The sequence below is a fragment of the Lipotes vexillifer genome, unplaced genomic scaffold, assembly GCF_000442215.2.
Source record: "Lipotes vexillifer unplaced genomic scaffold, Lipotes_vexillifer_v1.1 scaffold53, whole genome shotgun sequence".
Lineage (NCBI taxonomy): Eukaryota > Metazoa > Chordata > Mammalia > Artiodactyla > Lipotidae > Lipotes > Lipotes vexillifer.
In genome coordinates this window covers 3,251,870-3,268,988 of record NW_006791814.1, presented here as the reverse complement: position 1 = coordinate 3,268,988, position 17,119 = coordinate 3,251,870, and the positions used below count along the sequence as shown (strand labels likewise).

Here is a 17,119-nt window from a genome sequence, read left to right as displayed (position 1 = left end):
CGGTACGCAGGCCTCTCACTGTTGTGGCCTCTCCCGCTGCGGAGCACAGGCTCCGGACACGCAGGCTCAGCGGCCATGGCTCACGGGCCCAGCCGCTCCGCGGCATGTGGGATCCTCCCGGACCAGGGCACGAACCCGTGTCCCCTGCATCGGCAGGTGGACTCTCAACCACTGCGCCACCAGGGAAGCCCCCGCTACAATTTTTGTCTCATTCTTTTTTACCATCTGCATGTGAGTGTACATACAAATGTATCTCACTTCCCCAACCATACCTGCACTTCCTGAATAAACTACTTGCACTTGAATCCTTGTCTCAGGCTCTGCTTCTGGGAGAACCCAGGTGAAGACAGTCACATCCCTGGTAGAACACCATGAAACTGGTGAGCTCCAAGCAGCAGAAGCAAATCCACAGGGCACCTGTCAGGGACGAATGCTCAGTGTTGAAGTGACCCCTGGGGAGGTGCGGGAGGGCTGGCTTGTGGCACCTGGGGCCATGGCCCCACGTCACACCCCCATCACTGATGTTGGAATGAGGCCTGAGTTGCTCCTGGGGCCAAGTGTGGGAAGGGGGTCTGGCTGACTTCAGGCTGCTAGAGCAGAGAGACCCTTAGGCACAGATTCTTGATCTTGGATGTTCAGTCTCCAGAATCATGAGAAAATGACCCTCTGTTGTTTCATGCACCCAGTCTGTGGTATTTTATTATGGCAGCCTGAGTTGACATGCATTCTCCATTGAACCCTCCAAATTAACTAGTGTACCATATGTATTAATTATTCTCTTTGTTTTATTTTTTTTGGCCACACCGCAGGGCATGTGGGATCTCAGTTCCAGAACCAGCGATCAAACCCATGCCCCCTGCAGTGGAAGCATGGGGTCCCAACCACTGGACCACCAGGGAAGCTCCAGTATTCCCTTTTAATGTGAAAACTCTTCTCTGCAGCTTTGGCTAAATTTCTTTTGCTTTTCTTTCTTTCCTCCCTCCCTCCTTCCTTCCTTCCCTCCCTCCTTCCTTCCTTCCTTCCTTTCCTTTCCTTCTCTCTTTCTTCCTTCTTTTCTTTCTTTTCTTTCTTCCTTTCTTTTTCTTTCTTTCTCTCTTTGTATCCTCTCTCTCACTTGCTTCCTGGCCCCTCCCTTTAGTGGGCTTTTACAAGTCTAGGTGTCTTATAGCGATTTACAAGTAGCTGAGTCTTTGATTTACCAGTCCTACTGATTTTTATGTTTTCCGTCTCATTAATTTTTACCTTTACTTTTAATTCTCTCCCTAGGTTTATCTTGTTGCTTATTTTCTAGCTCCTTGAGTTGGATGCTTCATTAAGTTTGTCTTCCCCGTTTAACAACACAAACATTTAGAGCCATGCGAGTACACGTTTACATTCCATGGGTTTTGCTATGTGAAGTTCCAATTGTCATTATGTTCTGAATGGCCTATAATTGCAGTTTTGTTCCCTTCTTTGATTTGAGTTATTTAGGAATAAATTTCCAACTGGTTTAATTTTCTTTCTGTTTATCCTTTTGTTTTCAATTTCTGTTTTTTTTATTGCTTTGTGGTCAGATAATGTGGCTGGAAAAATACTGCTTGTTAGTACCTCGGAGGTTGTCTTTGTGGCTTAGAATGGCATCTGTTTCTGTCAGTTCTTTACAGATGCTTGAATGAAATGTCTTTTCTGTTTGTATTTATTTATGACACTGAACTTATTTTTTCCAAGCTGACGTTCCTTGGAGCATGAGTCCTGCAAGTAGCTCTGGGGATCCCAGTGCCACCAGCATGGACCCAGAAGTCCTCAGGCAGAACCACCATGGACCTTGCCCCGCTCAGTGTCTCCTGAGTGCGGCCTTTTCTTCCAACACCTCATACCACCTCAGGCAGCTAGTTTTCCATGGAACGTATTTCAGAAAATCCTGTTTTAAAGTTTTCTCTTATTTCTTGAGGATCAGCTATTTATGAAGTGTCATGGGACAGGCATACCTCGTTTTTAGGGCACTTTGCTTTATTGCGTTTTTTACCAATTGAAAGTTTGTGACAACCCTGCATCGAGCAAGTCTATTGGCATCATTTTTCCAATAGCATTTGCTTACTTCATGTCTCTGTGTCACGTTTTGGCAATTTTTGCAATATTTCAAACTTTTAACTTATTATTATATGGGTTATGGTGATCTGTGTTATCAGTGATCTTTGATGTTACTATTGTAAAAATATTACGACTCCCTGAAGGCTGAGATGAAGGTTAGAATTTGTTAGCCATAAAGTACTTTTAAATTAAAGTATGCAGGGGCTTCCCTGGTGGTGCAGTGGTTGAGAGTCCGCCTGCCGATGCGGGGGACACGGGTTCGTGCCCTGGTTGATCCGGGAGGATCCCACATGCCGCGGAGAGGCTGGGCCCGTGGGCCGTGGGCTGCTGAGCCTGCGCAGCCGGAGCCTGTGCTCCGCGACGGGAGAGGCCACAATAGTGAAAGGCCCGCATACCGAAAAAAAAAAAAAGAAAAGTATGTAGATTGTTGCTTTAGACATAATTGTGTGACTATTGCAGACTATAGTGTAAACCTAACAAGGGAAAGTTCAGGGCCGGGGGTGGGGGGTAGGAAGCACCCCATCACTATATGATCATCCTCCAGGGATGCTTGGGAGGGGATGCTGGCACTGGGAGAGAAGCTGGCCTGAATGTCATCAGAAGTCTCTCTGAGGGAATTCCCTGGAGGTCCCTCCAGGGAACGGAGGACTCCGCGCTTCCACTGCAGGGGGCAGGTGTTTGATCCCTGGTCAGGGAAATAAGATGCTGCATGCTGCGCAGCACAGCCAAAATAAATAAACAAACAAACAAAAAAAGAATTCTCTCCAAGCCTGAAGGATTTGGATTCATAGTGACTCTGATTCTCCATCCCACCCCATAATGATAATTGCTGACTTGGCTGGCCAAGACACACAATTTTTCATCTTCAGGAAACATTGTTTCTGCGCATTCTATGACCTCTTCTCCATACCTGCTTTTCCAGCTGTTGGCAGCATCTCTCAAGATGATCAGAGTGGGAAGGGAGGGAGAGAAAGCAGATCTGACCTCGCTTGCATTTTTGGTCTTTCACGTGCACAGGCCTGAGAATTGCTGCCCAGACAGGTGTGTCTGCATCCCTCTCTCCCCTCCTGTTGCCATGGTGAGTGACCTGTCAGGTCCCAGGCATGAAGTAGATGCTTGGAGAAGGCTGCAGGCTGGAGGGCCATTCAAGACGTCTGTTAGAAACATTAACAAGCCAGGCCTTCCCTCTCTCTGTAATGGATTAAATGTTAGCCTGCCCCGCTAATGGGTGCTTGGCCACAAAGAAACCTACAACAGCTAATGCCCTGTTCCTTATTATGTGGATTTCAGTAACAGAAGAAATGCTTTCATTATCATCTCCATTAGCAGACTTACAGATGCTTGAATCACTTGAGTCTGGGCCACCCCTGGTCATGAGCATGAAAGAGGCTATGGGACTGGGAACAAAAAAACATTGTCAACATCATCAACAAACACCATCCCGGGCTTTGGGGACACATCAGAGCAGATGCTGAACCACTTGTTAGCTCCCAGTAGGGCCAATAGTTCCTTCAATACTGGGTTGCAGGCTTAGAGGAAATGGGCTCTCTGTCACGTAAATGGTGTGGAAGTTACAATTTACCAAGGACTCCTTCTCAGCAAAGTATACCAGGAGCCATCCTTGTGTATAGGACATTCAAGTTGGTGGTGGGATACAGCAAGCATGACTCTGCAGGTCTCTCATTCCTCACAGGGGACAGCTTGGCTTCGCTGGAGACACTAGGATTCCCATCAGTGCAGAGGAAGGTCCTGGCCAGAACCCAGGAAGCCCCCAGTGAGCACTGGTTGAGCGTTTTTCACCAAGTCTGAGCTAGGACTTTGGGTTTTCTCTCTTGGGGAGAAGGCATGCTCTGTATGTGTGGAGAAAAGTGAAAAAAATACTGGTGACAAAAAGAACAGAAATGGGGACATTCTTAGGACTTTTGTCAAAGTTCCTATTCACCTCCTTCTGTGCACGTGACAGGCCTGTAGTTCCTCAACCGCTGAAGTTAGGTGTGGCCATGAAACTCACTTTGGACAATGAAATGTCAGTAGAATGAGCATTTATCATTTCAGTGGAAGTAAAAGAATAAGGTAGAAGCGGTAATTGAAGAGACAATGCCTGACCATTTTCCAAAACGAATGAAAGACACTAATCCATAGGTTTCTGAGGTCCAACCGACAAATAAAAGGAAAGAATAAATAAAAAGAAATCCACAGGTCGACATCAGAGTGAAACTGTAGGAAAACCAAAGATAAAGAAAAGTTCTTTGAAACAGACCTATGAAAAGACATAGATTCACTTCAAAAACAGTGAGGTAACCATGGGATTCTGGATTCTTAATCACAGGATGGAAGTTAGAAAGAAACTGGGCTCTGCTTCAACGTGAAGAAAATAGCACAACTACTCCCAGCAAAAATAACTTCGAGAAGGAGGGTGAAATAAATACACTTTCAGACAAACGAAATCAAAAGAGTTTGTCAAGAGGAAATTCTAAAAAGAGAAAACTTTGAGCAGAAACAAAGTGATCCCACATGGTGAGTCTGAGATGCACAAGTAGACAGAAGTAAATGTGAGCACAAGTGTAAACAAACCAGCAATACCAGGCTTCCCTGGTGGCGCAGTGGTTGAGAGTCCGCCTGCTGATGCAGAGGACACGGGTTCGTGCCCCGGTCCGGGAAGATCCCACGTGCCGCGGAACGCCTGGGCCCGTGAGCCATGGCCGCTGAGCCTGCGTGTCCGGAGCCTGTGCTCCACAACGGGAGAGGCCAGGACAGTGAGAGGCCCGTGTACCGCAAAAAAAAAAACAAAAAAACAAAAAAAAAACCAGCAATACTGTCTTGTGAAGTTTCCTTTAAAATTAGGCTTAAATACAGGGAACAATAACATAATAAGTCAGGAGGGAAGTAAATGAAGAAAAAGCCCTGTATTATCCAGGAAGAAGGTAATACTTATTAACTTTAAGCCTTGATAAGTTATCTATAAATGTTTTCATTGTAGAGTAACCACGAAACGGTATAACTTACAAAATAGTGAAAGAAATGGGAAGTTTTAACGTCTATTTAAAATAAGGGAAGAAAGGAGAAAAAAACTGAACCAAAGAGTAGGCTAGGAAGCACAAAATAAGATGGTAGGTTTAAACCCAAATATATCAGAAATTATATTAAACATATAGGTTTAAAGACTGGTAAATAATAAATTAGGAGTTTGGGATTAGCAGATACAAACTATTATATATAAAATAGATAAACAACAAGGTCTCACTGTATAGCACAGGGAACTATATTCAATATCCTGTAATAAACCATAATGGAAAAGTATATATATATATATATATATATATATCTGAATCACTTTGCTGTACACCAGAAACTAACACAATATTATAAATCAACTACACTTCAATTTAAGAAAAAGACAACAGGTTTGAATGGCAGCTTTCCCCAAGCCCACCTTGTCCCTTGAAAGCGATGGGCAACAAGCAGCCTTTTTCTGATGACACACGCTGCCCATTATGACTGTCCGTGACTCCCGAGGCATCACATAGTTTGAGTCAGAGGCAAGGGCAGAGGCTGCCACATACCTTCTTCACCTCCCTGAGGGGCTGCTGTGGTTTGGGCTCTTGCATCTGCTTTGTGTGGTCCTTCTGTCTCATGTGCCATTTGATGACTGTCTGCTCTCTGTGCAGCTGCTCCTAATAGCCCCTTGTCTTTCTTCAACCCACCGCTCGTGGTCTCAAAGAACAGGGAGCACAGGTTGTTCAGACATGCGCCAACAGAGTTCCAAGGGCCAACGCTGGCAGAGGACTGCTCCATCTTCCTTACCAAAGGGCTTTTCCACGAAGGACGTTTCATTCTGACTCCGGGCATCAGACTATTCTGCTTCAAGAACTATTTCCCATGGAGCCAGAAGCCTTAGAAATTTGCCCTTACAACCCTCAACACCGAATCCCACTCAGAAGATTTCAATACCACCTGGCGTCATGCAGGAGAAAGAACCCCCAAAAAGCCAAAAAGATGGCCAGCTGCAAATACAACGCCTGCCACGTGTTCCCCATCAAAAAGCTGGAGGAGCATGAGGCTGCCTGTGTCAACAGAAGCACAGTGGAGGAAGAGGACAGCTTGAGCCCTCTGAAGTTCAGCCTTCCGAGTTCAGAGCAGAACGGAAACACCCCTCCAGTGTCCCGCCGGCTTCCCAACTCCGACGTCTGGAATGTAGATAGCACGAATTGCCACCCCATGTTTGTCCTTAAGACTTTTGTTCCCCAAAACCTTACTTGTGAAAGCGACGCGACAGAGTCGGAGAGAGAGGACCACACCCCATCCCTGACCCACCCCGCAGAAAGAAGATCATCAGACCAGGAGAGTAAACCGCCAGCCACAGAAAGGAGATGCAGGCCTCTTAAATGCATGAAAGGAGATGCAACTCACCAGAATAAAAGGCGTACAAAGTAAACTACAGTGGGATGCTTTTCTTTTACCTAACAGATAGGTTTAATAACACTCTGCTGACAAAAATGGGACAAAATGGGCACTTTCATAACATTGGTAAGAGAACGTAAGTTGGTAAACTTCCCTGGAGGGCAATTTGACAATAGCTATAAAAACTATCAACGTGATGAAGTAATTCTACTTCTGGGTTTTCATCCTGTAATATATTCACACATGTGGACAATGAGGTAAGTACAAGGGTATTCATGGCAGCATTATGTGTAGCAGCAAAAGGTCGGAACTGATCTAAATATCCATTGGGAGTATTTGATTAAATAAATTATGGTGCCGCCATGTGAAGAAATAGTATGCTCCCGTGAAAAAGAGCGAGGACGCTCTTTCCGTAAGACGTGGAAAGGCTAAGACATGTTGTTTAACTCAGAGACGAGCACACTTTTTCTATAAAAGGCCAGAGAGTAAATATTTCAGGCTTTGAGTCATATGGTCTCTGTCACAACTATTTGGCTCTGCCTTGGTAACATGACAGCAGCCATAGGAAATATGTAGACCATGGACAGAACTGTTTACAGAAACCGGTGATGGGCTGGATTTGGCCTGTGGTCTATTGTATGCCAAGCCCTACTGCAACTGATGAAAGCCAAGTCCATGCCACTGTTTTTGTTTTCACCTACTTCCTATGTGGCAGTTCTCTAGTCCAAGCATTTTATTAACCATGGAATTTCAAAAACAGACGGTTACACGAAACAGGGCACTAAAGTGCTGGCCTTAACTGGGCTCAAGTCCTGACTTGACCACGTTCTAGTAACTTCTGCTCAGAACAGTCAACTGAAACATGGACACTAACTTCTCCTTTGCAGCGTTCTTGTGCACAGAAAGAAATGAGAAAGCATTTTGTAATAATATTGTAAGAGCCCATGTTTTCTGAGCCCCAAGTGTGTGCCAGTGTTCTATCCAACCCCTTCAACAACTCTGGAAGGTTAGGGGTTCTCCCATTTTATAGCCAAGAACTCCAAGGCTCAGAGCAGGAAAGAGCCAGGCTGGGATTCACATCCAGGTCTGTCTGATCCAAAGTCAGAGCTTTATCCATGGCTGCCAGGAAACCCCTGGAAAGCTTGCCAGATGTCCTGGGTAACAATCAAGACACAGGCATCGTCACAGTGACTCTGGATTCCGGAATCCTTCCTCCCACTTATTTCCAACAAAGTTCCTAGTCTCCTAAGTTCCTCCTCCACGCTGTTGAGCCCACCGTGCACTGTTCATTTCCTCAGGGTTCTTTAGCTGACACAAGCTACCTTCCTATCGGCTAGTTATTGTCACATTAATGCTGTGTAACAAAACACTCCAACATTCAGTGGCTTCAGACAACATTCTTATCATGTGTCATTTGGGGGTTGGCTAATCTAGGTCCACAAAAAAAAGCAGAAAACAGAAAAAAGGGACACCGCCACCAGTGCCTGCAGACCTCACGTTTCTTCCCAGTGCATAACACTGACAGAATTGATGATATGCTTGACCAGAAAAGGCAAATTTCAACACATTTCAAAGATTTGAAGCCACAGAGGCTCTCCTCCCTGAACACAGAAGAATTAAGCTAGGAATCAACACTAAAAAACCATGAAGGCTTCCCTACCCGTCTAGTCCTAGCTGCCCTAGGCTTCCCTCTTGGCCACATCACATCATGGCAGGATGAGGTATCAATCAGCACCTACTGGGTACCAGGCCTGCTACTCAGGGAGGACATCCCCCATGCCTTTCTGAAGAGCATTTGAGACTCAGGCTCAGTACCTGTCGTTGTCAGACTGTCCCGTTCATTACGTACTATAACCTAAATACCTATAGGTCAGCCCTAGTTAATATACAAGTAAAACAGCATCCTGACCAGCTTGAGACCACCGGTCTGTATCAGTGAAAAGTTCGATTTTCAACTCATATCGAAACTCGGCTTTAGTTGCTCTCAAACACATCCAGCCAAGGGTGGAAACATAAAATCTATCTTAGAGGGGGTAAATCACTGTCATTACTGCATCAGAGCCTTGGTGATCTCTGGAAATAGCTGGAACATAGAAAAGATTCTCACTGGGGTCTTCTGAGAAAGTGGCTCATTCAAGCAATCACACTCCCAAGCGTATCCTGGCCTATCAGCTACCTGTCCTGAGAGCCTGATTTCCCCACCAACCAGCTTTCCGATTGCTTTTAGAGCCACCTCTCCCCTTCAGTGGAGGAGTTCAAGCAAAGGCCAGACAAGTGCTTGATGTGGATGCTGAAGAAGGGGCCTGAAAATCGGAAAAATGCTTCAAAGACCTACCAAGAACTTCAAGAAACTTCTATGGCTCACTTTACCTGCTGCTGCAAACACACCAATGGACACCAGGTGGCGATAGAGTCGCACCATCCTTGCAAAGGCTCCCAGTTTTTCGGCAAGTACCCAAACCTAATTGAAACAAAACATAAACTCAAAATAAGAAAAAAATAGGAATTCCATACGATCCATGACTCTCACTGCTGGGCATTTAGATTGGCACCTCGGCTCCTTGCTGGCTATTTCCCTCTTGCTTGTCACTCTGGCCTGGAAAACGCCGGGCTCCGGATGAGCCGGGATAGTCAAGTTCCCCAGGCTGCAGGCCCTGCTGGAGCGCTGTGGCCCCCAATCTCATGGTCAAACCACAGCAGGGCCCTCAGCACCCTTGCAGTGGCACCCAATCCACCCTTCCCAAGTGGGCTCCTCCCTCCCTGTCCACACGGTGGACAGACCTTCTCTCAAACCTACCTCTTAGCAGACAGCCCAGCCCCCATATTGCTCCTCTGCTGTTTTTTTGGAGCCCCTGTTGCCTCTGGCATGTTATATAGAGTCTAAGCTCCAGAAGATTAAGGTTGTTTGCAGGTGGAGTCGGGTGGGGTATTTTTCTTTTTTCTTTTTTGCTCTCGTATCCTCAACACCAGAAAGAACCATGCCTCATCCGAAGCTGGGGGAGGGAGGGCAGTGGTTGGAGGGACCCTGGATGTGTGTTTATTTCAGGCACAAAGCAGAGAACAGCCCCAGGGCAAGCTAACAGGTCTGCAGTGACTGCAGCCACCTTGCTTGGGGGACAGGTGAGAGCCTCAGGGTAAAGCCCCAGTGGGTGGGGAGGACAGTGGGGAGGGCGTCGCTGGGCAGACGCCCCTGGCAGGTTGCAGGCCAGTCCACTGTGAATCACCCCCAGGAGCTTATGATGACCCCAGGGGGTGGGGAATCCCAAGTGGTCCCCAGGCATGCTGCATCTGGGTCTGACGTGGATGTTCCACAGTATGACCTCCTAGAGACAAAGGTATCCCCCTGCCCCCACCCTCACTGCAGGGCAGGTCGCCCATCAATGCCAACAGCCCTGTGGGGAGCAGTCAGTGACAGCGCCTGGGTCACCAGAGGAAGGGATCTGGAGGTGGGCAGAGGGGCGTCCGGGCCAAGAAATCAGCAAATGCACAGGGGCGTGAAGCTGGCATGGCCCAGCCATGGGATTGGCTGGAGTGTCCAGCTCAGCCACGTGGGCAGGAGGCAGGTGGGAAGGGTAGAGGCCCGTCACAGGTCTCAAACGGGGACCAGGACGCAGCCAGGCTCAAACCAGGCTTGGCTATGTGTGACCAATGGGGGCTGCCTGGGGAAGGCTGTCAATGCTGTCACAGAACTCTGTGTGCAGCCGACAGGACAGGGCTGTGTCGGAGTCAGGCAGACTTGAACCCTGGCGTCCTAACTCCCAGTCCTCTCTTTAGAGGCTGGAGACCCCAGGGAAGAGGACCTGCCCCCAAGTCTCTCTTGGGAACCAGAGGCACTGAAGCAGGGTGTGGATACCGGGCTGCCCAGACAGATGCCGTCCTGCGGTGAACTGAGACCGCAGCCCCCAGGGATGGTCACATGCCCTGTCCGATGGACCCCACTGCTGAAAACATCACTCCCTGATTTAGACCCCTCTAAATCAGACACATGCCCCTCTTCAGTCCCCAGGGACTCTTCCCGGCCACCAGTCAAGTGCCACAGTCTGTGCACTGGGCTATGACCAGGGTCCAGAGCCCAGGCTGGAACTGCTGCCTTAGCCTTGGGAAGTTAGGGCCACCATGGCCAGAAGGTTCTGCCCACCTGCCAGTCACTCCTTGTTTACCAGCCTGATCTGGGGGTGGGGCTCATCACAGGCCAGTTCAGCCAACCACCACCCACAGCAAGGGCCAACCACTGCCCCACCCCTTCCCCAAGTCCTCAGAGCTTTGAGAAACACCCACAGGGTACAGAGAAAACTGCCTCCAGCACATTGGGTCCCTGGGGGCAACAGAGTCCAGAGACCCAGGCCTGGGCTGTGCAGACAAGGTTGCACTCCAAGGATGAGGGCCCTGGTCCCCGCATCCCTCAGGGCCCTAAGGACAGTCACCAGGGAAGCACTGTCACCAGGGAACCACGAGCAGGATCCAGGAGAAAGGTGGGGTCCAGAGCACAGGAGAAAAACAACTTTTATTCTTTCAAGAAAATGTAACAACTGGTTGAAGGAAGGAGCACGCTGGCCACATCCCCTGTCCTAAGCAGGGGTCTGAGATGAGGCCAGGCCTGACCAGGGCTTGGGAGAAGCTAACGGGGCTCCCTGTGGCACTGGGGGGAGGGCTGGGCCAGCTCAGAGGTGGGACTTTGTTCTGTTAGCACCAGGAATCGCCCGCAGCTGCAGCCGGACTCGGAGACAGGACAGTGGGTGGCCCTGCTCTGTCTCCACCTGAGCAGTCTGGGGAGGGACCGGCAGCAGAAGGCTCCCTGCAGGCGGTCATCTTTGTGTGATTCTCAAATTCACAGCCTAGACTCGGCCCCCCAGCCCCCTGTAAACATGAGAATGGGCTCGTGACTGCCAAGCCCCTAAGACAAGATAAGGGTCCGAGATGTGTGGCTGGGCTTCAGGCGGCCCAGGAGCTGCCGGGCTTTCTCCTGCATGAAGAGCTGGTCCCTGGTCCCCCCACAGGCCACCATCTTCCAGGCGCTGGTCATCTGGGAGGAGGCAAAAGGGTTACCATACAGGCAGGGGCAGCGTGCTCCCAGGGAAGCCTGGCGACTATGGTCGGGGAGGGGTGGGGACATTTCTATGACGCTCCCTCCCTCTAGAAGCCACAAGTCTTTCTGTGCTCACTGCACCTTCCTGGTGGACCTGGGAAAGTCACTCCCATCTCTGGGAGTCCTCAGATGTAGAGCAAGGAGGCTGGACCAGGACACAAGCCCCCCCACCCCCACCCCTACTACGCGGCACCAGCCTCTGCATGAGGAAAAGCTACAGCCACGCAGGCTGGTGAGGAGCAGAGAGGGGTTGACCTGTGCAGATGGTGAGAGGAGCAGGCAGGGCACCCCTGCCTTCAAGGACAGAAGTCACAGAGACAGTGTCTTAATTACAAGTGAGGCCACATCATGAAGGTGGGGCTTAGTGGAGGGCGTGGTCTCTAGTACACAGATTCCCTGAGGGAGTGACGTCTGGACAGAGATGTGAAGCCTAGGTTAATCAGGAAGAGGCAAAGCCTGTGCAAAGGCCCTGAGGTGTGAAGCGCACAAAGCAAGGGTCCAAGGAGGATGCACTCACAGGGGCAGGAGTTAGAAAGTGGCCTCGGGGCTTCTGGGCCGCCGGCTTCTCGGGCTTGGCCTGCAGGAAGCCCTCATTGAGCAGGCTGCTGTCCTCTCTGCTGCCCGACGGGGTGAGGCCAGAGGAGCCTGGTGGGATGTTGGTTGGCTGAAACCAAAACCAAATTGAAGGCTCAACATTTTGCCATGAGCTCTTTGTGGGAAGGAGAAAACAAAACAGCAGGCACATTCCAGCACCACCACCTCTGTTGGGACCTTGGGCAGGATATTCCTTCTCTAAGCCTCAGTTTCCTCTTCCAGATGGGAGTTCATTTAAAGATTCAGTAGGAAAACAGTTGTAAAGTGCCTGTTTCAGAGCCTGGCACCTAGTAAACGCCCAATAATGCTGGTGCCTTTTTACACGAATCTGGTTCCTCCCCGTCGCAGGTGGAGACGAAGATGCTCCAGCTTCTCCTGGGACCAGAAACACCCACAGAGGTGCCGGCGTCGACTAGAACTCACTGGGAGCTGCACAAAGCACTCCAGGACTCCCGGAGAGGCCTTTACCCTCCTAACAGCCTACTGGGCTCAGTGCCCTCATTAAAGGCAAGAACCTGAGGCTCAGGGACCTAAGAGATGCCAAAGACCAGGGCCCGGTGTCAGGACTCACCCTAGGCCCCCCACTCCACCTCCTCTGCTCTTAACCACTTGCCCTAACTTTTTCTCTTTCTGCTAATTATTTTACTTGCCCAAGGTGATGCTGGCTGCAGGTCTGGCTGGCGGGCACTAAGTCCCCAGCCTGGCGGGGATGCCTGGCCAAAGGGAGGTTTGTCTGCACGGGCTATGAGAGCAGCAGGCGCACCTGCAGGATCTAGTCAGGCAAACCTGTCTCATGAGCTCTGCCACAGCCCTCACTGTCTGCTACCAGCGGAAGACGGGCTCACCCCACTGTCTGCTGCAAGGGATCTCTAGAATGGCATGGTTTCTGGGGCCCAGGCTCTGTGTAGGCAGCAGCCCCCTTGCTGGAGGTTGGCCTGGGAACTGGGAAGCACCCATGCCACAGCTGAGGTGCCCCAATCCCCTGGCTATGCCCTGAGGCACGTCACCGACACTCTCCTGGGTCACCCTCGGGAGCAGAATGAAAGGGAAGGCGCTGGGAACTCAGAAACCACTGCTGTCAAACGGGTTCTAGCAAAGCAACTCTTGCCAAATAAACCTTTCTGTGAAAGACACAAGCAGGGCTGTCTGGACTGAAGCCAGGTGGGTGGTGCCCAGCTGCCCCCTCCCTGCTGAGCCCGGCACGTGGAAGCCCAGCCCGAGAATCACCGGACTCCATCTCCAGGGTCCTCTCCAGGCTAAAGGGCTCAAGAGGCGAAGACCCCCAGGGAGACTCCATTCCCCCAGCCTCCTGCAGCTCAGTTGGGGAGTAGCAGGTGGCCTCACAGGATGGCTTCTCTCCCAGACCCCTTACCAAAGGCAGAGCCTTGGGCAGCGTGGACATCATCAGCTTCACATCCTCATCCACAATGTCAAGGGCCAGGGACTTGCGGACTTTCTTGATGGGGCTTCGCCGCAGCTGGGGGAGGAGGAGGTGCTTAGGGCAGGCGTTTGGATTCCCCGGGTCACCACCAGCACCTGATGACGCCTGCCTCAGCTGCCCTGGTCACAGAACCAGGCCCTGGTGCAGGGGAGTCCTTGAGCATGCCCGGCTGGCGAGGATTTTCTGGGGGCGGGCGGGGTGGGGGGGACCGGGACACTTTGGCCCTGATGCAGACTCTGCCCACAGAGCAGACTGCCCTGCCAGATGCTCAGTGTTTGTACTGAGGACACCAACGCCACCCTCCACCCAACCTCATCCCCAAAGGGACCAAGCGCAGCCCCCAAGTCTCTACTGCACGAAACACTCCCCTAAACAGCCAAGTTACAGCTAAAACACCTACCTGCAGGTGAGTGACATGGAGATGTGGGACCCCACAGGACACAGGTGTTAAAGGAATGTTCAGCCCCACCCCCGCACTTCCTATAAGCAGGCCAGGGGTCAGCTCCAATGCCAGGGAGGGGCTCTGAGACTAGTACTCACCCTCCAACCCAGCACTGTGCCCCAAACAGGTGCCACCGCGGCTCAGAACCACCTTCAGACACAGAGAGGCCACGGAGGGTCCCAGCCATGCTCTACGTACACGCCCAGGGGCCCAGCCCAGTGGGTCCCTCCCAGCCTGGCCACCCACCTTCCCACCCACCCTCTACCCCGGCACACTCCCATCTTCCTTGCTCCCCAGGAGAGCACCTGGGAAGAAAGGGGCACAAAGACAGAGGGGACATGGAGCCACCTGCTGTTGGGAAACCCCACATGCCAGGCAGCGGGAGAGCTTGTCCAGTATGGCCCGGCCCTGCCCAGAGCAGCTCCCCACCTCACCGTAGCCCACTGTCCCCAACCTGCTCATGCAGCCAGGACACCTGGCTGGCTCCATACCAAGGATTTCCCTTGAGATCCTCAGTGTGCCCTTTCTGCCCCCGTAACACCGTATGTATCGAGGCACTGGGGTGTCTGCCGTTTCCACCCACTGCACTCCTGGAGGGAGCGACCACTCTGGGTCTTGCTCACTGTTCTGACGCCCCCCCCAGCCCAGAGCCCGCTTCAGAGGGGTCCAAACAGTGCTGAATAACTAAGGCACCAGTTCAAAGGGGAAGAGGGAAGGGTCCCAGGCACCAAGGCCTTACGTTGGTTGGTTTCACGGACAACCACTCTGCAGGAACAAAGGGCCGGGGCCACAGTTCCACTTCCCCCGGTGCCTTATGTCTACCAGACCCGCTCCCCGCTCCGCCAGCCACTCACCCCAGCCTTCCTCTTCTGCTTCTCGGGCCTCACTTCGTCCTCAATGATGAGCTCGATGCCGGCCTCGGAGCGCAGCACCTCCTTCAAGTCCTCCTCCAGGTGCGGGGTCTGGGGCTACAGGCAGGGATGTGAGTGAGGCCCTGCACCCAGGCCGTAGGACACAGGTAGAGCCTGCTCACGGGAGCGGCGGGGCAGACCCAGGCAACGCAGGGAGGAGGCCCAGTGCCGGGACATTGGCCTCACACACAGTATCCATGGCCACTAACTGTCCTGCCTGGGACACTGGCCTCTGCTCACTGAGAGCCGCACAGGCCCGGAGTGTCCCCACTTGACCACAGCCAACCTCACACAACCCGGGGAAATAGCTGTCTACCTCTTCCACGAGGTAGAAACGGAGGCTCAGAGAGGGCGAGACCCCAGCCCAAGGCCACACAGCTGTGAGGTTAGAACCCGGATGCGCTCAAAACCCTAACTCCTTCACTCCTTGATCCCACAGTAACGGGGACGTTGATTCCATTTCCCTTTCTCGGGCCTGGGGGCTCAGGCGGCAGAAACCAGGGGAGGGAGAGAGCTACTGAGCAGCAGGTGTAGGGTACAGTAACACCCGAGAAGTCACTCTAAAAGCCCCCATGTGGGCTCCCCTGGTGGCACAGTGGTTAAGAATCCGCCTGCCAATGCAGGGGACACGGGTTCGAGCCCTGGTCCGGGAAGATCCCACATGCCGCGGAGCAACTAAGCCCAGGCGCCACAACTACTAAGCATGTGAGCCACAACTACTGAGCCCGCGTGCCGCAACTACTTAAGTCCATGCGCCTAGAACCCACGCTCCACAAGAGAAGCCACCGCAATGAGAAGCCCGTGCACAGCAACGAAGAGTAGCTCCCGCTCGCCGCAACTAGAGAAAGCCCGCGTGCAGCCACGAAGACCCAACGCAGCCAAAAATAAATAAATTAATAAATTAATTTTTTAAAATAAAATAAAAGCCCCCATGTACTTGAACTATCGCTGCCAAGGGCAGATTCACCCTCCAGCCGTGCCTGGAGAGCACACAGATCTCTTAGTATCCGGGAGCCGAACCCCACTCAGACAGGAAAGGGCAGTGCTGACTGGGGCCTGGCCTGGGGCCTGTGCAACTCCACCAGCTGCATCCCAGTATGGGGAGACCACGGCCCCACCACGCAGACCCCACGTGGTGAGCACGGAGGGGAGCTCACTGAAGGCTTTGTCCACAGGAAATGCTTCTCCACAACCTGCCTTTCTCCCACCTTCAGCTGGTTTCTAAGACACAGCTTATTTCGGAAAACCCGGGGTGCCAGCTCTCTCTTTCGCCCTTGGGGAAAGCAGGACCGTCCCACGAACCAGGAAGAGTCAGGGGAGGAGGGCTGTTCTCACACTGCTGGGGAAGCACGCGAGGAGGTGTCTCCTCACTGGCGAGCCATCTCCAGCCCACCCGAGTGCTTTCCCGTGTTTTGCAAAGGACAGGCAGTTGGTCAAAAGGCTTCGGTTTGAGGAGCAATTCGCCACTTTCCCGAACCAGCCCCAGCGCCCGAGCAAGTCCTTCTCCGCCCCAACTCCTGCCCATGTTCTGCTTGGCATGGCCATGTGCCGAGTATTTAGTCATTTATGCACTTACGTGCTGAATGCCAGCTTCCACCACCCCAAACTCCCAGCTTCACCAGGACACCACTGTGGCTCCAGCACCCAGCACCGCCTGGCACGTGGCAGCTGCTCAAGAGAGGTCTGATGAACTGGTAACTCCACCCTGGGGGCCCCATTTGTAAAACTAGGGTATCTGCAACTTCTCAAGGCTGTTGGGAGAATCTAATGAGATCTCAGAGGGACGGGGCCCTGTGAACCGTAGACGGCTGGAGGACCAGCCCGGCCGTACCACGTACCAGGGGCTTTAGTGGTCCATACTTCTCCAGGGCGTTCTTGAACGGGGTCGGTGTGTGAGGAGTGCTGTCCCTGGAGTACTTCTGATCTGGGGTTACAAACCTGCCGGGGACAGAAGAGGCAGCTTCACGACAGGGCTGGGGGCAGACACCAGCTGGTCTGCTGCAGGCTGCCCGTGAGTCCCGCACCGCCCTCCACCAGACCTCTGCCTCAGCAGCAGGGAGGCCACCCCCGGACACAGTCTCTTCCCATCACACTTGCCCACACACCCACCTCCCCACCCCCGAAGGGAGTTACGGGGGCTGAGAGGGAGGGCTATCCTCAGAAACGGGAAAGAG

At 52.0% G+C, this 17,119-nt stretch overlaps 2 protein-coding genes across 4 annotated transcripts in view; one reads left to right on the top strand and one right to left on the bottom strand.

Moving 5' to 3' along the window:
• The first annotated feature begins 5,949 nt into the window (after positions 1–5,949).
• Positions 5,950–6,504, top strand: GTSF1L (gametocyte specific factor 1 like). Its single transcript, XM_007464801.1, has one exon. It carries the CDS (start codon positions 5,950–5,952, stop codon positions 6,502–6,504), a length of 555 nt encoding a protein of 184 aa, XP_007464863.1.
• A 4,445-nt stretch (positions 6,505–10,949) lies between these two features.
• The window catches only part of MYBL2 (MYB proto-oncogene like 2), a 29,223-nt gene continuing 23,053 nt past the window's right edge, over positions 10,950–17,119 (bottom strand). The window contains exons 9-13 of one of the 3 annotated variants that reach the window (XM_007464756.1): positions 16,784–16,883; positions 14,889–15,002; positions 13,524–13,628; positions 12,075–12,221; positions 10,950–11,494 (exon numbers count right to left, since the gene is read on the bottom strand). In XM_007464756.1, coding sequence (XP_007464818.1) covers positions 11,366–11,494; positions 12,075–12,221; positions 13,524–13,628; positions 14,889–15,002; positions 16,784–16,883 — 595 coding nt within the window. In that variant the 3' untranslated portion in view covers positions 10,950–11,365. The remainder of the gene's footprint in view (positions 11,495–12,074; positions 12,222–13,523; positions 13,629–14,888; positions 15,003–16,783; positions 16,884–17,119) is intronic. The other 2 variants (XM_007464754.1, XM_007464755.1) reach the window with 2 other exon arrangements.